At 51.3% G+C, this 22,193-nt stretch overlaps 1 protein-coding gene across 4 annotated transcripts in view; it reads right to left on the bottom strand.

The window, feature by feature from the left end:
• Positions 1 to 8,772: 8,772 nt before the first annotated feature.
• Akt2 (AKT serine/threonine kinase 2) overlaps positions 8,773 to 22,193 on the bottom strand; it is a 49,154-nt gene continuing 35,733 nt past the window's right edge. For all 4 annotated transcript variants that reach the window (XM_005371598.2, XM_013355345.2, XM_005371599.3 and 1 more), the window contains exons 5-14: positions 19,857 to 20,010; positions 19,322 to 19,453; positions 15,609 to 15,674; positions 14,766 to 14,834; positions 13,495 to 13,617; positions 11,984 to 12,112; positions 11,664 to 11,878; positions 11,165 to 11,252; positions 10,983 to 11,085; positions 8,773 to 10,193 (exon numbers count right to left, since the gene is read on the bottom strand). In XM_005371598.2, the coding sequence (XP_005371655.1) occupies positions 10,114 to 10,193; positions 10,983 to 11,085; positions 11,165 to 11,252; positions 11,664 to 11,878; positions 11,984 to 12,112; positions 13,495 to 13,617; positions 14,766 to 14,834; positions 15,609 to 15,674; positions 19,322 to 19,453; positions 19,857 to 20,010 (1,159 nt within the window). In that variant the 3' untranslated portion in view covers positions 8,773 to 10,113. The remainder of the gene's footprint in view (positions 10,194 to 10,982; positions 11,086 to 11,164; positions 11,253 to 11,663; positions 11,879 to 11,983; positions 12,113 to 13,494; positions 13,618 to 14,765; positions 14,835 to 15,608; positions 15,675 to 19,321; positions 19,454 to 19,856; positions 20,011 to 22,193) is intronic.

The following is a 22,193-nucleotide window of genomic DNA, read 5'->3' as shown; positions in this document are numbered from 1 at the left end:
CTGGGGGATTCTAAGGAAGAACATCCTGAGGCTAGGTTGAGAATCCCCAAGAATGCACAAGCACCCTCAGAGAAAGACAGATGGATCCCTAAAGCTAGAGAGACAAGATACCTCATTTTCACCCACTCAGAAAAATAAACAAGTGTTGCCGCTATTATTTTCTCTTATTCTCATAGATGGTAAGATTGGTAACCAGGGAGGTAGGATCCGCGAGGGCACAAGACACTATCACCCTCACCAAGACATCCTCTGTAACGCGCTGGGCCAGGCCTGGAGCCCACCGGATTGAGCACGTGGTTCGCCACCTCAGAGCCACAGCTGGCTGATGATCTGGTTCCCCTCAAGCAGCCTCAGACTCCAACAGGGACATCTCCAGGAAGTGGCGCTGAGAATCACCTAAGGGGAGGTGTGGGAGACACTATACAAGGCCTCTACAGGCTACTAAGTTCATTGATGTGGGCCACGCCCCTACCCTTGAGCACCTAGGAGCAGCCAGCGGCCTACTGCAGAGCAGTGAGTCTAGATGGTACAGACAGAAATCCAAGATGCTGTGGTTCTCTGCATGCAGAAGCTCCACCCAAGGGGAGGAGCCCGCACTCAGCAGACAGAGTGAGGACTGTGTTTACAAGGGAAAGGTGTTGGGGAAGCCTTGGACATCCTGCTCTGGAGTGTTTGAGATGGATGTGGTCCAATTTCCAGACTTCAATTTCCTGGTCTGTAAAATGGGACCGTTGGCTTAAATCCGCAAGTTGTGGATAAAACCTGCTTCAGTATTCAAATGACCTGGTTTAGCACAATTGATTTACTGGCTCTTCATTTAAATGCTTTGCCTAGATTTTGTTTAGGTTTTGTTTTTTGAGACAGGGTTTCACTGTGTAACTTTGGTGTCTGTCCTGGACCTAGCTCTTGTAGACAAGCTGGCCTCGAACTCACAGAGATCTGCCTGCCTCTGCCTCCTGAGTGCTGGGATTAAAGGCATGCGCCACCACCACCTGGCGCTTTGCCTATTTTTGTAGTATTTATTTTGTGTGTGTGGGTGCTCTGAGTGTGTATCTGTGTACCGCATGTGTGCCTGGTGCCCATGAAGGCCACAAAAGAATATTGGATCCTCTTGAAATGGAATTACAGACAGTTGTTACTGTCTATACTGGGAATAGAACTCAGGTCCTCTAGAAGAGTTGCTTTTAACCAATAAACTACCTCTCTCCAGCCAGGATAGTCCCCTTTTAAAAGACAGGTCTTCATGTAACCCAGGCTGGTCTCGAAATCCCAGTCCTCCTACCTCAGCCTCTCAAGTGCTGAGATTCCAAGAGTGAGCGACAACAGCTGGCATCTACCTTCATTCTTTATCCACGGACCAGAGATGGTGTCTGCCGCACCAGGCAGTTCTGTCGAAGCACCGAGTAAGACAGCAGTCCACTATACCTACGGTGGACCACTTGAGTTCTGTCTGCAGACGCAAGGCAGATGCCAGCCCTGCTCTGTGCCTCTTCTGTTAAAGAGACACATTAGTCCCTGCCGCATACAGACTTCTTGTAGGGGCTATAACATGCTCGGCATAGTGCCTGAAGCAAACCCGGAAGGACCTCAGCCAACACACGGGCCACGGCCAGCAGCTGCAGGTGATGAATGCACACTCAGCCAGAGCACAGGTAACACTCCTGCTAAATGTGTCCCCCTCCTGGGGGTGGCACAGGTCACCACCAGTGTCCCTGGCAGGGACCCAGGCCCAGCCTCCTCCGTCCCCATACATACATGTACCTGAACCAGTCAGTTCACTAATGCTCCCAAGACACCTTGCAAGGCAGGGTCCTTCCAGACAGTGCGCGGTACGCTTAGAGATGAGCAAGGAGATCTTCAATTGGCACACCCGTGCCTCAGTTTCTCTTCTGAACTCCAGCCTCCCGCAGCAAGTTGACATAGCGCCCAGATAGCCCCCAACTGCTGTCTCTTCTGAGTCTCACCTAGATTTAGAAACCAGGCCTTTTTGCTGCATCGTTTCCCTAATTCTCTTTCCAGTGTGGAGACACCATGGCCACCTGACCTCCTAGCATCTATCTCCCTCTGGGTTTTCAGACTTCATTCTCAGCAACCAAGCCTGGGTTTGTCACCCTCCGAGTTCTTCAAGGGTTCTATCAAAGGCAGATCCAACCAGGAAACTTCTCGCTTAAAACCTCAAGATTCCTCCCAATCTTCCCAGCTCCCTGCCTTTTCTTTTGTCCAAATCAGTTATAATCTGCCCGATACTCCTTCCTCCCCTCCTCCCCTTTCTCTTCCATCCTTTGCCGGCTTTTGAGTTCAGAGGGCAACTGAAAGACCCCCACACACTTTCTTTTATTCCGCATGGGTTCTGGAATTCAATTCAGCTGTCCGGCTTTAGGGCAAGCGCCTTTACAGGATGTCATCTCGCTGGCCCCACGTGGGTTTATTGCAGGCAGAAGCTCTGTGAGTTCAAGGCCAGCCTGGTCTACAAAAGGAGTTCCAGGACAGCCAGGGCTGTTACGCAGAGAAACCTTGTCTTGGGAAAAGGAAGGAAGGAAATCATATGGTTATTTGGGAGCTGCCGGCTGGGATAGAAAAGTGCTGGAGGCACAGAACATCAGCCTCAACTCTACCAGTGAGGGCCTGGAATGTGACTCAGCCTTGGAGTGCTTGCCAGGCATGCATGCTTTGGGGTCCCAGGCCTGGCTGCACTGAATGATGACGACGATGTCAGATGAGCAATTGTGGAGCACTAATGCAAGGATCTATGAAATATTAGAGGAAGAGACGGGCGATGGTGACGCACGCCTTTAATCCCAGCACTCGGGAGGCAGAGGCAGGCGGATCTCTGTGAGTTCGAGACCAGCCTGGTCTACAAGAGCTAGTTCCAGGACAGGCTCCAAAGCCACAGAGAAACCCTGTCTCGAAAAAAACCAAAAAAAAAAAAATATTAGAGGAAGGATCGCCAACACCCAGGACCGTGAGAAACGGCATTCTGAGTCACGGCTACTGTACTGGTAAATGGATGAACTGAAAGAGAAATGGCGTAGGCTGTTAATCCCAGCAATTACTACACAGTGAGTTCAAAACTAGCTTGAATTACATAATACCCTGTCTTTAAAAAAATCAAAATAGGGATGGAGAGAAGAAGAGGGAGCTGGTTCTGGGCTCATCTGACCCTTGCCTTGCTCACAATGATTTCAGTGAAGATGTCACTTTCCAGGCCCAACCTAGTTAGCACCTCTTCCAGCCCTGGTGGAGCACTCAGGCCCAGGGAGCTTTTGCCAGTGTCCTGGGGAGGTAATGGTGCCAGCACACTTCGAGGCTCTAGGTCAAAGGAGACAGAAGAATCCTGAAAAGTAGAGGCTTGGAGGTTAGTGTTTGGAACGAGGTCCCAGGTGGGCCTTGGCTCTCACCAGCATCCTGCCAGTGAAGTCAGGAGCTGACCTCCAGTGGGAGCGGGGGCTTCAAATGCTCCAGAGTGCAAGGTTTTCCAGAACAGGTGCGTCATTGAGGTGACTGATAGCAGGCCATCTCCACCTCTTCCAAAGCCTGTCTTTCCTCCGTCTAATATGGGTTGTTTCCAGTGCAGCGTGCAGACTGTTCCTGAAGGTAAGACTGTAAGCTCCAGAGGGGACTCACGTGCACTGCCTTGTGTGTGTGTGTGTGTGTGTGTGTGTGTGTGTTGAGGGGACTCACATGAACTGCCCTGTATGTGCTTGTGTGTTGTGGACAAGTCAGCAATCATCCTGCTGCAGCTGCTTGTCTTTCCTGCCCTGACAGTTTGTTTCCAACATCAGCCCAGGATTGGGGGAGGGGGTGCTGTGTACACCAGGTCATAGTCTGTTTAAGAATCTCAGGGCTTGCTGGGGGGGGAGGGGGGTTCGTCTTCCTTGAGGTTAAGGCCCAGGACACCCGAGAGTTAACGTTCCTCTACTACACACTTGGGGCTCATCTTCTCTAGTCCCACTGGACCCACACTTTCCCCCGCCCCCACCCCCACCTGCGACACAGATTTCTATCTACCCCAAGGCTTCTGCACAAGCCGCCTCCCCTTCCTTTGGAGATCACCCCCCCCCAAAAAAATAAACAGTTGGTTTTTGTTTGTTTGATGGCTTTTGAGAAAAGATCTCATGCAGCTCAGGCCGACTTTGAACTCCATTATATAGGCAAGGATGGACTTAAATTCCTGAGATCATGCCAGGCTTCTAAACCTCTTCTAAGATAAGGAGCCCAGGACAGTGGTCACCGGCTCAGGCGCTAAGAGTGTTTGCTGCTCTTTCTGAGGCCCTGAGTTAGGCTCCCAGCACCTGGCCCACCAACTCTGGGGGACCTGCCACTCTCTTCATGCCTCTGAAGACAGCCCCTTGCCTCAGACACATAAATGTAAAAAAAGAATCTTTTTAAAAAGACACTGACTCCCTTATCTCCATGGAAACCACCATCCTACCCCAATTCTCTGCACTTACTCTCTTCTAAGCGCTTTATTTTCTATACAGTGGCTCACCAGGCATGGGGACACACACCTTTATTTTCTGTACAGTGGCTCACCAGGCATGGGGACACACACCTTTGATCCCAGCACTTGGGAGGCACATGTGGGTCTTTGAATTTGAGGCCAGCTTGATCTATACAGTGAATTCCAGGACAGCCAGAGCTGTGTATAGGCCCTGCCTCAACAACAAAAGACGTGCAGTGAGCATGCTTTAACCCAGCACACAGGAGGCAAGGCAGCCCCATGACTATGAGGTCAACCTGGTCTACAGAGTAAATTCCAAGTCAGGCAGAGATATACAGTCAGATCCTGTCTCAAAACATAACAAAAACAAATAACAGGTAATACAGAACTCAATATTTTTTTTCTTTTTATGTGCATTGGTGTTTTACCTACATGTATGACTGTGTAAGGGTATTAGATCTTGGAGTCACAGTTGTGAGCTGCCATGTGGGTGCTGGGAATTGGACCCAGGTCTCCAGGAAGAGCAGCAAGTTCTCTTAACCACTGAGCCATTTCTCTAGCACCCCTCACCCCTTTTCTTGTTTTTTCAAGACAGGATTTTTCTGTGTTGCCCAGGCTGACCTGGAACTCATTCTGGAGACCAGGTTGGCCTCGAACTCCCTCCCGAGTGCTAGGATTAAAGCCATGCTCCACTACTGCCTGGCTGTAAGGTTTTCATGAGCACTGGTGAGTGCATGTACTTACTGCACACCATGTGTGGACTTGGTGCCTGCAAAGGTCAGCAGGCAGCAACCCATCTCCTGGAACTGGTGTACAGATGGTTGTGAGCTGCCAGGGGAGTGCTGGGATCAAACCCAGGTTCTTCGGAGGAGCAGGCATCTCACCGGTTGTTATCACTCCACCCCCAGAGTATGTTTGGAAGATTTCTATGTGTGTGTGCCTACATGTTTATGTGTTTGTCTGACTCTCACCTGTGAAGGTACCAGCAAAGGGAAGATGAGGGCACTGGATCCCCTAGAACTGGAATAGGCAGTTGTTGAGTACTGAAAACCAAACCTGGGCCCTTTGCAGGAGCAGTACCACTAAACTGCCAAGCCCTCTCTCCAGTCCAGAGAGTACTTTGTTGTTTTCTGAAGCAGAGTTTCTCTGTGTAATAGCCCTGACCTTGAACTCACTGAGATGCTCCTGCTTCTGCCTCCCTCCCTCGTGCTGGGATTAAAGGCATGCACCACTGCCACCACCACAAACCCCAGCTCCTAGACTACTTTTTAAAGGTAAGAGCTGACTTGTGACAAAGATTTGATAAAGATCTGTGGAGAGGAACAATGTATCCATAGAAACGTTCCTATCTTGGTGGTAGGACCTTGAGTAAGAGAATGTTCTTGTCTCCCAAAGTGGACGCGTGCTGAACAGAACTGAAGAAGAAATGAACTGGCCAAGTGCTGAAGAATGCAGAACACGGTGCTTTGTCTCATTTTGCAAGGCTGGGAACTGAACTCAGACCCTTGCCCATCCTGGACAAGCCACGGAGCCGCACCCCACCTACATGCAGGTTTTACTTCTGGACTTATAGGAAGCTGTATGCTATGCAATCCCACCTTCCTGGGATTAACCTCTGGAGTGGCACACATGCCAATCAGCACAGATCTGCTATTAGCTAAACTGGCTGGACTCACCCTTCTCCCACGTGGTGGCTCTTCTTGGCTACCAACTTGACTGTGTCTGGGATTAATTAAAACTGAAGCAGCTTGGTACTACCATGTGGGATTTTCTTTTTTGCTTTTTTTGTGTGTGCCTGCATTTTTTTGCAAGACAGAACTTTTGTTGTTTTTTTCAAGACAGGGTTCTGTGTTTAACCCTGGGTGTCCTGAACTTGCTCTGTAGACCATACTGGCCTCAAACTCACAGAGATCCACCTGCCTCTGCCTCCTGAGTGCTGGGATAAAATACGTGCACCACCACTGCTTGGCAAGACAGGATTTCTGTGTAGTCCTGGCTGTCCTAGACTGCTCTCTGTAAACTAGGCTGGCCTCAAAACCTCGAACTCACAGAGATGTGCCTGCCTCTTCCTCTGGAGTGTTGGGATTAAACACATGCGCAACCACCACCCTCACTTATTTTTGGACAGGTTTCTTACTGAACCTTGAACTTGCTGCTTTAGCTGCAATGTCTGGCCAGCAAGCCCCAAAGAACTTGTCTCCATCCCCTCAGTGCTGGGGTCACAAGCCCAGGCCACCGCTGCACCTCCACTTTTTTTTTTAATTTTTTTTGGTTTTTCGAGACAGGGTTTCTCTGCGGCTTTGGAGCCTGTCCTGGAACTAGCTCTGTAGACCAGGCTGGTCTCGAACTCACAGAGATCCACCTGCCTCTGCCTCCCGAGTGCTGGGATTAAAGGCGCGCGCCACCATCGCCCGGCTTGCACCTCCACTTTAAATGACTTTTAAGTGTATGTCCTAGGGTAGTGTCCAGAGGCATCAGATCCCTGGGAGGTAGAGTGACAACAGTTGTGAGCTGCACAGCATGGTTCTGGAAACCCAGTTCCTGTCTTCCGCAAGAGCTCTTAGCCACTGAGCCCTGCCTGGGGTTGAGTTCATCTTCATGCTTGCAGGGCAAGCACTTTACCGACTGGGCCCCTGCGCTGTGGGTTATTTCAAGCAGGTCCGAGAGATGCTCTCAGCTCATCTTACTCCTACTGCCCCAGTCTTGGAATCATGTTCCCTTCCCTCCAACCCCACCGCTGAGGTCTGAGAAGTCTCATTACAGAGTCCAGGCTGGCCTTAACCTTGTAATCCCTCCTGGCCCCAGTTACAGGCATGACCCACCACTCCTGGCCAGAACCACTTTTGAAAGTTTCCCTTCAGATCTGAAACCATTTAGACAAATGAATCACTATACTTTCTGGATGCTAACTTAAATCTTAAACTCACAGGATGTAGGCCATATACCAAAGTACAAACACAGATCCTTATTTTTATTTTTTATTATAGCACTGATGATAGCAGCAAGGAGAAGAAGAAAGCAGAAACCTAAGTTCTTGGTAATGGCAGGCACATGCCTATGCAACCTTATGAAGCAACTGGGGTATGGGCTGCTATATCCCGATTCCTGAGAATGCATTAGTGCAGCTCCAAGTCTCATTTCCCCAGGACCCAGAGGCTGAGGACATCTGCAATACCCTGAAGGTAAGGAGGTGGAGGGACATACCCCAGGCATGGACTCGGCTGGGAGGAATGAGGGATGAGCAGAAGGCAGGGCAAGCGTTCATGGTGCTATCACTGGAGACCCTAGGCCTGTGGGGCCTCATTTCTTCCTGATGTTCATGAACACACGCTGGGGAGAACCAAACCTTGGGGAATGTCTAAGGCTGCTCCAATGAAACGGAGAGTGTTTATTAACTCTTTCCCCCAATCTCTGCAGCACAGGCACATGTAAGAATGTGTGTTCTATGGGGACAGTTGGCTGTGGGTCCCTCACGTGGAGCTGCTCAAAAGCCTGAGGTAGACAGGAATGCATCCCACTGGGAGATGAGTCACACAACGTGACAGAAGAAACTGTTCCATCTGTAACCGAGGGGCTGGAAAATGGGAATAAAAGGTGGTTTTCTTTTTCCTATGCTAGAGAGGGAACCCAGGGACTTCCAAATGCTAGACTCAAGCTCTAACAGCCCAGCTACCCATATTAGAACCACTAGAATGCACTTCTCTACTTATTAAGAAGGGCCCACATCCACTACACGTCTCTCTGCAGTTGGGACAAGCGTTCGAACTGGCCTTGGCTTTCCCCCTGTCCTTTCAAGCTCTCAGCTTTCCATTCCTGCCATGCTCCTGCCTCTACTAAAACCTGGAATAAATTCGTCCGCACCAGACTCTGTGTGGCCTAGTACCTGTGTATGGGAGAGGGAGATGCCCCACGGAGTCCCAGATTCAGTATGGGGATTTCAATAAAGGGTGTGACCGCAAGTGTTGTCAGGACAGGTTTCATGATGGCATTTGGGGACATTAAGGTTTCCTGGTTTCACAGAGAAATGTTCTAGGGCTTGGAGGTTCCTCCTACAGACCACACTGCACACAGGTGTCCTGTTTGTAGACACCAGCTGCCCCAAATCTGGCAGCTTCTAAGGGCCTGAACCCATCCCTACCCAGTCCAAACCACCCTATCGCCTTCCCTCAATAGTCCCCTACCCCCTGCAGCCTGGACCTGCCCATCTACTTCCCCAGCTCCATAGTTCCATGGGCCTCAGAACCAGACAGGCAGATGACGGGTGGTGCCAGGTCCACTAGTACCACAGTACAGGAGTAGGGATTGGTTGGCTAAGGAAATGTGGACTGGGCCCTGGTCTGAAATGAGTGTCTTTATTGCTTGTACCGTACAAATATGAGGAGTAAGGAAAGGCCAGTAGGGATGGGAGAGAACTGTCAGATAAACATACACACATAAAAAGGAAAAAACAGACGACCCCCATACCATCCCTGCCCACCCCCACCCTACTGCCTTTTTGTAACCACCTAGTCTGAGGGGGGGGGAGGTGGGAAAGTAAAACCAGGAAAATTCAATTCTAAACACCCAGAGATATTGGGGATGGGGAAACATGGCCAGAGCAGCAGGTGGACCCCTTGCACCCGCTGTACCCCATGGGATCAAATGCTCAGGCTGGGGTTGAGGCCTGAACCCACTCACACATGTGCTGCATACAGCTGTGGGCACCTGCATCCCAGGAAACTGAGATGCTCACTGCTAGAGCAGGGTGCACACTGGCACCCACGGCACTGACACAGACTCACTCACACATTCAATTTAAGGCTCCAGAACGGGGGCCCTGGAGATGAGGAGGCCCCCATCCCAACGTGTACCAGAGATACCTGTCCCCATCTCTGTCCCCTCTCAGACCTCAGTCAAGTCCAAGGGGCCCAATACTGTCTTGGTGTAAGACGTGTAACAGCCAAGGTTGGCTTCCCTCTGCCCCAGGCAGAAAATGAGCCATCCAAAGGGGATAGGGCTCAGTGGGAGGCAAGGCTGGCTAGAAGGAAGGCCTGGTAAGGCACAGAGCTGTAGGCAGGAGGGCTGGCCCCCAAATGTTCCTCCTGCTCTATCCAGAATCAAGAGAGGAACTTGGGAGAAAGAGGCAGGTTCAGGAGGCAGCTCCTGGTCCTGGTTCCCCCCACCAAGACTCAAGGACTTGGCTCCATTTTCCATGGAGCCAAACCCAGATCCCTCGGCTTCCAAAGGCCTCTGCCTGTCCCTGAACATTATTGCTTTTCTGCCCCAGGTGAGGTGGCAGCAGATAGACTACCCAGATGACAGCATAGAAGGAATCTGGGGTGCTGGGTGGGGCAGGTTTCATCCAGATGTGGCCTCTGATGGCTTGCCCCCAAACCCAGGTGGCCCCATGGCTCCTCACTTCACCCTTCTGGAGGCTGTGGTGATACAACTTCTCTCCATCCTCCCAACAGCCCACCCTTGGGCAGGTCCCCAGCACTCATCTGGAAACAGAGGGAGACTGGAAGAAGCCAGGACCGCCAAGGCTGGGCAAGAACTGAAGTAGAAACTGGGTATGGAAGTGAGGGGAACAGGGAAGGGAACACAAACCAAAAGGCAAAAGAAAGTTTTCTTTAAAAAGCCACCCAGGCAGTGGATGGCGGCCATGCTTGTGTCCTGTGGTGGCAGAGGGCTGCTCACTCTCGGATGCTGGCCGAGTAGGAGAACTGGGGGAAGTGTGTCCGCTGGTCCAGTTCCAGCGAGCCCAGGCTGTCATCTGTGGGGTTGGGTGGAGATGCCGTGGAGATGAGGGCACAGCAGGCGTGCCCACCCCCACCCCACTGGGAAAGTGCCACAGAGAGAGGCGCTGGGATGACAGAAGCCTGAGCCAGCAGTGGCCCACAGCACTAGCACTGAAGGAAAGCAGCTTGCTTCTAGAGAGAGGACTTAGCCTCCTCCCCAGGCTGGGTCTTCTGAATGTCCTCTCCCCATCACCAGGGTCTAGCTCAGACTCGCCGCTGGCCTGTCCCCGCCCATACTCACCTGCAGTTATGGGACTGTCAATAGTCCAGGCACAAAGAACCCTTACATGGGTTCCAATGCCACAGGTGACCCCAGAAGCTCCTACTTTAACCCCAGGTCCCCTCTGCCCACCTACAACCTGTCCTTTCACTCCAAGGTTCTCTCATGATTGATAGCCACAGGCCACTTCTGCCTGGAACGCATCTTGGCTGCCACACTGCCAGGCCAAGTTTCTCCTCAGCCTTCCTGGTTCTGGGAACCCAGGGAAGCTGAGAGCTCAGAGCTGTCCCAGGACTGAGTGCCCAGCCTTGGGGTGGCTTCCAATCAAGAACACAGTCAGCAGAGTGCTCTAGCCCAAACCCCAGAATATACTGTAGGCATAGTCCCTGACGACCCTTACAGCAACAGCAGACCTTGCAAGCAGATCTTAGAGGAGACTGGCCAGACCCAATAAAGGCAGCCAATCAAGGTCCCCCTGGCAAGCAGGACCCAGGGCAGACCCCATCTCTCAGCCACCCAAGGGCAACGGGTCTCAGAAACTCACAGCGGTCCGGGGGTGTGATTGTGATGGACTGGGCGGTGAACTCATCATCGAAGTACCTTGTGTCCACTTCAGAAGTGACCTGAGGTTTAAAGGGTGGCAGGAGCTGTGGAGAGGAAGCTGGGTCAGCAATGACAGGTCACCCGTGAGCAGGTGAGAGCCCTGGAGCAGGCGAGACTGCTCACCTTTCTCTGTACCACATCCTGCCAGTTGATGCTGAGGAAGAACCTGTGCTCCATGACCTCCTTCGCATCACTGGGCCCTCCGCCGAGCCTGGGCAGAGACAAACATCACCAACATGGCAGGTTCTGGGAGCTAGGCTCAAACACAGGCAGATATGATCCAGAGTGCAGGGCCCTTGTGTAGCCTCTAACGATGCTGTCCTACACAAACCACCTTTCAGACAGGACCTAAGCTTGAAGAACTCATGCTTGGGCAGGGAGAAGGCAATCTGGGCCTCATCTCTACCCATGAAGAGGGTGGCAGGGCAGGCTTAGAAGGCAGACAACACACACACTGGCTCAACCATATATGGTCCCATGACCTCAGGCTGCCCAAAAGAAGGTTGTATTCCTGTGCCCCCTGTATTCCTGCCAAGAGGCAGGGAAGTACAGGCAGGCTGTGGAAATGCCTACTGTGGGGCCACTGGGGTTGTTCAGGGGACCACACACAGTCAGGCCACACCTCTGCTTAGGGTCCTTCTTCAGCAGTCCAGCCAACAGGGACTTGGCTTCTGGCCCAAGTGTTCGTGGGAAGCGGATCTCCTCCATGAGGATGAGCTCAAAGAGGCGCTCATGATCCTGGTTGTAGAAGGGTAGGCGGCCACACATCATCTCGTACATGACCACGCCCAGCCCCCACCAGTCCACCGCACGCCCGTAGTCATTGTCCTCCAGCACCTGGAGGAGCAATAAGAGGCTAGGCAGGGGAAGCTAGAGCGTCTCCACCCTCAGAACTCCCTCCGCCCTTGGCCTGCATGCTCCCATGCCCCCACGCCCAGACACCTCAGGCGCCAGGTACTCCGGGGTACCACAGAAGGTTTTCATGGTGGCCCCATCACTGATGCCCTCTTTGCACAAGCCAAAGTCAGTGATCTTGATGTGGCCATCTTTGTCCAGCATGAGGTTTTCCAGCTGTTTAAAAGAAGTCAATCTATGAGGGGTAGATCCTCCCAGGGTTTCCCTCTAGAGCAGCGCTTCTCAACCAGTGAGTCAAAACCCCTTTGCACAGGGGTCATCGAAGACCATCATAAAACAGATATTTATATCACAATTTATAACCATAGCAAAATTATACTTGTTAAGTAACAACCAAAATAATATTATGGTTGGGGTCACTACATGAGGAACTGTATAAAAGGTCACAGTGTTAGGAAGGCTGAGAACCATGGTTTGAGAGATGGCAAGTTATCACACCAGAGGTTCCTGGAGGACAAGACAGCCATATAGCAATGCACTGTGGTTTCAGTTTCTTTTCTTTTAGGAAAATGGTCTCCTGTGTAGCCCTGGCTGACCGGGAACTCTGTTAGGATTAAGGTATCTACCACCCACCATGCCTGGCCTGGTCTTAGTTTCTTAAGGTTCAATGTGAGGGGTCCTATGTTCTTAGAAGTTGGTCATTTTCAGGGTCATTCTATAGCTCAAGCTAGTTGGCTCTTTTTCTTTTCTTTCTTCTTTTTTTTTTCCTTCGGTTTTTCAAGACAGGGTTTCTCTGTGTAACAACCCTGGCTGTCCTGGAACTAGTAGCTCTAGTAGATCTGGGTCTCACAGAGATCCGCCTATCTCTGCCTCCTGAGTGCTGGGATTAAAGGTGTGTGCCACCACTGTCCGGCCCTCAAACTAGCTTTTAATTCAAAGCAATCCCCCGCCTCAGCCTGAGTATTAAAATTACAGGCATGAGCCCAGATCACTGTTTTTAGTTATAAAGCATACACTATACAGAGCACACAGCATCCATGACGCCTCTACAAGTCAGGCTCCAGCAGAACCGTGGGAGCTCATTATGAAGCGCTCTGCTGTTACTTGGTCTTCTCTGAGCTGTATGCTCTGCTGGCCTGTGCGCTGCACACCCCGCAGACACTACACCACCAAGCTTCATCCCAAGTCCAGCTGAGAAGGATCCATGTCATCTCCTCCGGCCCTTCCCTCAATGTTGGCCCATGGGATGCAGCCACATTTGCTGTGTGGCTTGCTCTGCTACCTAAAGTTTCCCCTGGAAAATGTCACAGCACATGGTGCCCACTTTCTGGTAGCAGGTGCTGTGGGCAGCATGGAGTGTGCTCTAAGTGTGTGCACACCTTCCCCAGTGAAGACATGTCCCGGTTTCTGGTGTGCACAAGGCAAGCAGATGGCTGGCAAGTAGTTCTGGTGTCACTGCCAAGTTACGCTCTGGATGCTGCCAACCCACAACCCCATCAGCAGCCTGCGGTGCTCACAGGTCTTCATCATAGAACGGGCCAGCCTGGACCTTCTGTGCACCCCCACCCGACACTTGTCCCGGGCCATTGTCTACTGACCTTGATGTCACGGTACACCACATCTCTCGAATGCAAGTACTCAAGAGCTGACACGATCTCCGCACCATAAAATCGGGCCCGATCCTCCGTGAAGACTCGTTCCCGAGAGAGATGGAAGAACAGCTGCAGGAAGAGGTGAGGCCTCAGCACTGGCTCCCCAAGTCCTGGCCCCCCAGCCCCATGGCGTGCCCCAGAAAAGACAGGCTTCAGCAAGAAGGACCAAGGAAAGGACAGTGCGTGAAGAAAATTTGAGACAAGGATGAAGGATACAGACCGGCATGGTGAAGCTCGCCCACAGCCTCAGCACAGGGAGGCTGAAGCAGCTAAGTAGAAATTCAAGGCCAGCCTTGGCTACAGGGTGAGTTTGAGCCTAGCCTGGGTTACACAAGATTCTATTTGAATGAATGAATGAATGAATGAATGAATGAATGAATGAAGAATGAGGCTGGTGTGGATCTGTAATCCCAGTATTTAGGAGGCAGAAAGCGGAGAATCAAGAATTCAAGGTCAGCCTTAGCTACAGAATGCGATTGAGTTTGAAATCAGCCTGGGTTATCTGAATGAGATTTTGCCAATAAATAAGCAAATGAACACATTAATTAACAGCCAGACCGGTAAGTGCCAATGCAAGGGTAGGTAGGTAGAGACAGTATGAGGGGACAAGTGATGGAGAGGTGACAAAAGTGATGGCGGGGGCAACCAGCCAACCAGTGACTGATCTGCTGAGCAAGGCAACTGGGGCAGTCAGTAGGAGCCACGTCTATCTAGGGCACTACTGAGACTGAGTGGTGCATGGGCGACAGACACAGGCACAGAGGCGTGGTAGAGACTCAGGACTCGGGGCTAGGGCCTGGAGCCTATGTGCTTTCTCAGGTGTCCCCAAGAAAATCTTTCCTTGCACTGGCAGTGCACCCCACAGCTCCTGCACCTGGCTTTGAATCCCGCCCAGCAGCATGGTAGCAATGTGAACTTGAGTGAGTCACCCAGTAACCCGCCCCAAGCCTGCCCACCTCAGAAGTGCATCTTGTACCACCTGCTTCAGGGAGAACAGGGTAGAACGTGCTAAAGTCAATAACCACCCCCCCCATAGAACGTGCTACCAGTCAATAAAAATCTCTCTCTCTCTCTCTCTCTCTCTCTCTCTCTCTCTCTCTCTCTCTCTCTCTCTCACACACACACACACACACACACGTCTGCGTGCACCCCATCTCACCCAGGTCTTCTTTGCTTCCCTCACCAACACCAAAAAGTGGCCAGATGGCAGAGCTCACCTCACCCCCGTTGGCATACTCCATCACGAAGCATAGGCGGTCATGGGTCTGGAAGGCATACTTCAGGGCCTGTGAAGGGAACCAGAATGCTGGGACAGAAGGAAAGCTCCGCCAGCTGGAGAGCAGGAACCCGAACTGGCACACTATGCCCTGCTTGGGTCACAGGGGTTCAAATGCCAGGCATGTTCATGGGAGAAAAATATGGTCTGACTCTCCAGAGCTGTCTCACTGGCGCCCTCCTTGCTGAGTAGTGAGACACACACAGAGCTGTGCTCCCTAGCACATGAACCCCTGAGTGACACTGGACTGGGTACTGACTCTAAAGGCAAGACAGACGGGCTGTCAGTGCACAGCTGTCCTCATACTGTATCCTAAGAAGCCCTCCAGAGGATTCCTCACCAATCCCTCTGCTCACAAAAACCATAAACTACGTGGTTCTGTCTTCCATATTGAGGTATCTGATAAAATCTCATGTGAAAAAGCACCGTGCCTTCCTAGGGCAGCATGCTTAACCTAGTTCCCTAAACTGACAGGGACGTCACAGAGACCTTGGCCCATAGCAGGAGTCAACAGGCACACCATGACAACATGTTTCTGTCTATGGTACCTTAAAACCAAAACCAAAAGGCAACCTTCCCACTTTGGCCAGCTGGGTTGGGTGCCCCTCAGTCCCAAAGATGGCTGCCATGCAACTCTCCCCCAGGGGCCTGGTGTTCAAGCAGCCTGGGAGGCCAGTGATGCTTAGCCTGGCCTACCTGGGCTACACCGAAACAGGGCTTACAGTGGCGAGGCTTTAGTTCTTTCCTAGAACTCTGCCCGAGGGTTGGCAGGGAGGGAACTCACAGTAAGGAAGGGATGCCTGGTGTTCTGCAGGACCCGGCTCTCAGTGACCGTGTGGGCAACTTCATCCTGTGAACAGACAGTGCAGCTGAGTGGCAGGGACACATGCCAACCTGCAGCCACCACGGAGCAACATCCAGGTGAAACTATGCCCACCGGGGAAATCAGAGTGACAGGGGCAGAACAGGACTTCTCAGGCCCTGGCCAAACGGCAGCCCAGATAAGGGTGGTCTCAGAGCAACAGTGAACAGCTGCTAAGACTCTACAATGGAGAGATGGGGCTAGCACCACCCGAGCCCGGGCCAGCCACTAGCATTCCACTGTAGCCCAAATCATCAAGGACCCAAGGGACCATGTGCTGGAGACTCGGTTCCCACCTACTGCATTCTTGGGAAGTGGAAGGCTATGAGGACATAGAGCCTAATGGGAGGAAACTAGGTCACTACAGGTATGTGTGTGTCTTGAACGTGCTATTGGGAACCCAGACCTCCTTCCCAGGCCCTCTGCCATATGCTCCTATAATGATGGATAATGTCTCCACAGGCCTAAAGCCGCAGAGTACTGCAGTCGGGAACTGAACGGTGTGAACAACCAGAACCTCTCCTCCTCACACACTGCCCACCTCAGCCTGCCAGTGACGCGGCACTGACATGTAGCCTGAAGGTGGCAACAGCAGACAGTATGCAATCTTGTCTCCACTTCCCAGGTGGGAGAGCACCTTGAGAGAAGGACGGCTCTAGGTCTAAGCAGTACTTCTCAGGGTGAGGCCCGGCACCCGCAGCATCCACCTCCCAGGGAACTTGTAGAAACACAAACTCTCTGGGTCCACCTTGTCAGAAACTCAGGGTGGTCACATGGGAGGTGGGAAGGACATTGCCTCACAAGCTGAAGTTTGGTGTTTGCCCAAGGGCAGGACTGTAGGAGAGCTTCTTGACGCCTCCTTTTACTACCTCAACAACCTGGACGAGGGCTTACACTCGGGAGATACTGGGTATCAGATCATTTCTAATTATCAGAAGTGGGGAGGCTGCTGGTACCCTCTGCGTGCACAGCTGGGGATGCTAACCCTCCTATAACGAACAGAACAGCCCCACTCTGAAGAAGGATGAGGCCCACAATGCAGTGCTGAAGCTGACAAGCCCTGCCCTGGATCAATTTTACCAAGAATCTGTAAGTAGTTTTGTTTCTTCTTGCAGAGGACCCAAATTCAATTCCCAAACACCCATGTTAGTTAATGGCCTACAACCCCAACTCCAGGAGACCTGACACAACCTTCAGGCTTTCACAGGCAACTGCGTTCATGTGCACTCTTCCCCACAAATACATACAAGTAATCTTTTAAAAAATTTTTTTAAAATATACACAGGTGAAATGATATGGCTAGAATATACCTGAAAATACTCAATACTCTAGACTCAAAAAAAAAAAAGAAAAAAGAAAAAGAAAGAAAAAAAAAAGAAAGAGCTGAGGGGCTGCAAAGATGGCTCAGTGGTTAAAAATGTTTTCTTCCAGAGGACCCAGGTTCAATTCCTGGCACCCACGTGGCTGCTCACAACTTAACTCTGGTTCCAGGAAATCTAATGCCTTCTTTTTGCCTCCTTGGGCATTGCACATATGGTGTGCAGACACATATGCAGGCAGAACAACAACACAATTAAAAAACAAAAACAAAAAAAAAGAGGAAGGAAGGAAGGAAGGAAGGAAGGAAGGAAGGAAGGAAGGAAGGAAGGGAAGAAAACAGCCTATAGAGGACAGGTGGCCCATGCACTTATAGACGGCAATAGAGAAGCAGAGCTGTGAAGAACACAGGCTTGTCTCAATGGGAGGGAATGGATGTGTTAGTCTGCTAATCTGGAAAGTCAGGCCTCTCCCGAGCATGGTTCTCAGTCAATGTAATCCATTCACTGTTACAAAGAGGGCTGTGTACCCAGGAGCAGTAAAGCACTACTAAGCTTATCACAAACCCTTCCTTCCACTGGCACTGGTGGTCACTCCGGAGGCAGGGACAGGCGCATCCTTAAATGCAAGGCCAGCCTGCCTGGTCTACTGAGTGAGTTCTAGAACAGCCAGGGCTACACAGAGACCCTGTGTCAAACAAAACAAAACAAAACAAAACAAAGAAAATGAAAAATTCCTCCTCCCTAGAACCTTATCCTGAGCACTGCTTCTCAAACCACTCTTATGGGCAAGGACAAATGTGCTCTGCAGAAGGCGCATACTAGAAAAAGAGTTTTGATGTAGCCACCTCTTCAGTTTTGCTGTGTTAACTGTCACAAGGATACCCTTTCTCAAAGTTGCACTGTGTTTAAATTTGTCAAAAATAAACCAGGGTCATACTCCCCAAGTCTGAGCCAGCCAGGCTAACTAAGTTGTGCTGAATCAGGTTTCCTTCTCCCTGCTGGCCGCAGCACTTGCAGGGATCCCCACAGAAAGCGAAAGCAGGGTCAATGAAATGAGGCTCAATACTGGTAACTGTTAACAATGACAACCACACAGACAGTCTAATTGTGTTTATTTTTCCTTACAAGTCTCACACAAGCATGGTGACTCATGCCTTTAACTTGAGCCCTTGAGAGGCAGAGGCAGATGTCTGAGTTTGAAGTCAGCTTGGTCTAGGAGAGTTCCAGGACAGCCAAGTGTATGTGAATTTGGAATCTTCTATTATAAAAACTTTAAATAAGGTTAAAAAACAACAAGAGGGACTAGAGAGATGGCTCAGAGGTTAAGAGCACTGGCTGCTCTTCCAGAGGTCCTGAGTTCAATTCCCAGCAACCACATGGTGGCTCACAACCACCTGTAATGAGGTCTGGTGCCCTCTCCTGGTGTGTGGGTATACATGTAGGCAGCACACAGTATACACAATAAATAAATCTTCAAAATAAACAAACAAAACCAAGAGAACTGTTTTGGCTGGGATCAAATCCAGGAACTTGCACTAGTCGAGCAAGTTCCTGCCTGCTGAGCTCTCTCCCTATCATACTTCCTAACAGCACCTGCTGAGTGCAGCTCAGGTCTTCTGGGGCTCAGGCTTTTCTCCTCAGTGATCCCATGAGCTTGGGACAGAATGTGTGGGAAAAAATAAGGACACAGCATCAGATGGCAGGGGCAAATGTCCCAACCCTGAAAGAGCTACCAAGTATGGTCCAGCAGCAGACAGTAGCTCCTGAGGACACTGGGGTATGGTTCAGTGGCACAAAGCTTGCAGGGGTAACTAGAAGACCCCGGGCTCCATTCTCAGCATTCTCCCTCACTCCTAAAAAGGATGGCTCTTGTCATCTAAGGTACTCATTCTGGAATGGGGCCTTGCTGATGTCTGTCACATGCTCCACTGCTGAGCCCTTCCCATCCATTACAGGCCACTGTTATGAATCAAGCACTAGGGCCTAGCAGAAGCAGCTGGATGGGCAGAGATCAGTTTTCCTGAAAACAGGAGGCTGCATGGTAAGAAAGTTTCCTCTGCTTTTTAGTCCCAATAAAAGCTAGCCCGAGATTACCTAATGTTAACCATTCAGCGTTCCCTCTGTGTTCTGTTTCCTTGCTGCTGTTGCCGTCTGAACTGTTCTGTCCTGACCTGGAAGGAGCACTCTTTACAGAACTGAGGCTGCCCTACTTCACAAACCACAACTAAAGCCATCAGGTCTAACCTAAAGTTACTACAGTGCTAGTTTTGGACACGCCTGCTGAAGTCTCCCCCACCCCCGGCCTCAGTGGCCCACCTTGGCAATGATGACTTCCTTCCTCAGGATCTTCATGGCATAATAGCGGCCAGTGGCCTTCTCCCGCACTAGGATGACTTTGCCAAAGGTGCCTTTACCAAGAAGTTTGAGATAATCGAAGTCGTTCATGGTCTGTGGGTAGGGAGAACACACAGCCTTTGGTGTTTGGCATTTGGCTCATGTGATGACAATTTAACAAGGAAGAGGACACTCAAAAGACACTACGGCTCAAGGGCTTCATGGGGGACTGGGGTAGAGGAAGTAGATGGCAACTCTTGTGTGCTGGAGCTGCAGGCAGGCCTAGGCTTTCCCAGCATGAGCCTTCAACCTCCCCAACAGATTCAGAGCAGTTTGCCCTGGCACTGTCTCTCACCCCATGAGCACAGAGCTGTCCCAAAACAACATCCATAACCAGAAGTCACCTTACACAAGGAAGTCATGAAGACCTTTGCTGCCCCCCTGTATATTGTGTGGAAACCCAGGCAAGCAGGTTTGCTGCAGCCCCAGCCCCTAGCCACCTGCCACCAACACTTACCACTTTGGCCCGTGCCTTGTTGACAGCCACCTCCATCATCTCAGCCGTGGAAGAGTCACTGGGGGAGCCACACCTGTACTCCATGGCATCCTCACCTGGGACCCGCTGCTTCAGACTGTTGGCGACCATCTGGATAGCCCGCATCCACTCTTCCCTGTATGAGACACAACACAAGTCCTGAGAATTCCTCCATGCCCAGCCACAGCCCACTGCCCACAAACGGCAAGCCCATGGCCAAGCCCCTTCCAGCACTTGCTGAGATCCAAGGCTGGCAAAACTGAGTCATACAGGCTCAGGCTGCACAGAATGCAGCAGAGACATAAAGACAGAGCTGCCGCCTTCTGAGGTGCACTGCAGGGAGGAACCTTGAAGTCAGGGAATGTGGAGATGATCAAAGGAAGGATAACACTTTGTGTGAGGCTCTTGAGACTAAGAAGTCACACTGAGCCTTGGGAGAGACAACCAGCGCTCTCTTGAACTACTTCAGAGCAAGTGAGAAGCTCAGGCTTCCAAACTACCAGTGTTTTGTGCAAAGAAAGCAGAAAGAAAAGGAAACCTCAAGAGCCAGAGCAGCCACAGATCTTATGAAGCAAGAGCTGGCCAGCGGGACCCCAAGGTGCCCAGCCAGTCAGGCACAAGGAAGAAAAACTGTTGGAACGGAGGTCAGTCCCAGTAGAGGGGCTGACTGGAGGATAGTAAGCTGGTGCTGGCACTCCTGAGCTAGAACGTGTCTTAATCTTTGCAAAGCATTCTGTCTGTGAGGTGGTGCAAATGACCAGAGGTTGCACACAGACATACGGCTGCAAAACACTCAGTTGTCCACATCCTTCATTTTTGACCTAGCAACACAGCAATTGTAGGGGGCCTGAACCTCTGTGTAGTTTGCTTGTGTCTACAAAAAGGCCTGAGAATGGTGGGAAACAGCAGCATGTCTTTCCGAAGGTAGCATCTTAGTAACAACGGAGCAAGGCATCAGTGCCTTCAGACTGTTGGGGGCACAGAAAAGGCTTGAGTGTGTATGTGATGATACACTCTGCAGCTCAGAGGCTGACACAAGTCTACACAGACTTGGGATGAAGGAAACAGTGCACAGCAGTCTGGAGGTCTGTGCTCACAGTCAGACATGCTCTCCTCACATGGGGCTCAGAAGGCACAAACATTCCTTTGCAACAGTTGAGGGTGGGGGGTGACTCGGGAGTCCTGGTTGTCCAAGGGGAATTAGAAAGCAAGGGATCAGAGAAGCCTCTAACAAATGCAGAACACCTACTCCCCCTCCCCACATCACAAAAGAGAAAACTCAGACTCAGGGAATGTGGTTCAGTGGCAGAGAACTTGTCCATGCCCAAAGCATGGGCTCCTTCCTAGTACAAACAACAAAACCAGACCCCACCCCCCACCCCCCAAAAAAAACCCTCAGCAAGAGGGCTCCAAGCCTGATCACTGGGCTCTCAGATGACCTGTGGTCTTCCCCAGGGCCAGCGGGCAAAGGAGCTCCTGCTCAGCTCCAGCCCTGCTGAAGCAAGCAGAAACAAAGCTGAGAGGTTCCTGTTACCATCTGGAGGGATCTGCCTTCCCAACTGGCCTTTTACCTGTGAGGCTACGCTCTGTGAGAGATGTGTGGACACACCATGCTCTGTGGGACCGGTGCACGAACAATGCTGGCACACTGTTCCCCTACCTAAGAGACTGGAGGCCCCTAAACCCCACAAGGCAGGAACTGACATCTGCTCTTTGTTTTTTTGAGAAGGTGTCTTGCTATGGAGCCTAGAACTTTTTTTTTTGTTTGTGTTTGTTCTTTTAAGACATGGTTTCTCTACGTAGCCCTGGCTGTCCTGAAACTTGCTCTTTAGATCAGGCTGGCCTCAAACTCACAGGGATCTGCCTGCCTCTGCCTCCCAAGTGCCTGTATTAAAGATGTGCACTACTAACACCCGACTGGGCCTAGACCTTTTAAGTATGTGACCTGAGCCCTTCCAGTACTGAGATAGACATGTACCACCATGCCCAACTGTTTCCCATTTTCAATGGAGCATGCTTCTAGCAACTTCTAGAAGTTGGGTACTTGGTAGGTATAAAAGATCCAGGTGGCCACAAGTTCCCATTGCCCTAGAACCTTTATACAATGAGGTCAGAGCGCACAGTGAGGTCACAGTGAGGCCAGCGTGCACGGTGAGGTCACCGCACACACGGTGAGGCAGAGCACACGGTGAGGCAGAGCACACGGTGAGGTCGCCGCACACGGTGAGGCAGAGCACACGGTGAGGTCGCTGCACACACGGTGAGGCAGAGTACACGGTGAGGTCGCCGCACACGGTGAGGTCGCCGCACACGGTGAGG

This window comes from Microtus ochrogaster, unplaced genomic scaffold, assembly GCF_000317375.1.
Source record: "Microtus ochrogaster isolate Prairie Vole_2 unplaced genomic scaffold, MicOch1.0 UNK115, whole genome shotgun sequence".
Taxonomy (NCBI): Eukaryota; Metazoa; Chordata; class Mammalia; order Rodentia; family Cricetidae; genus Microtus; species Microtus ochrogaster.
The sequence above is the reverse complement of the archived record's forward strand: the minus strand, read 5'-3'. Positions and strand labels throughout refer to the sequence as shown.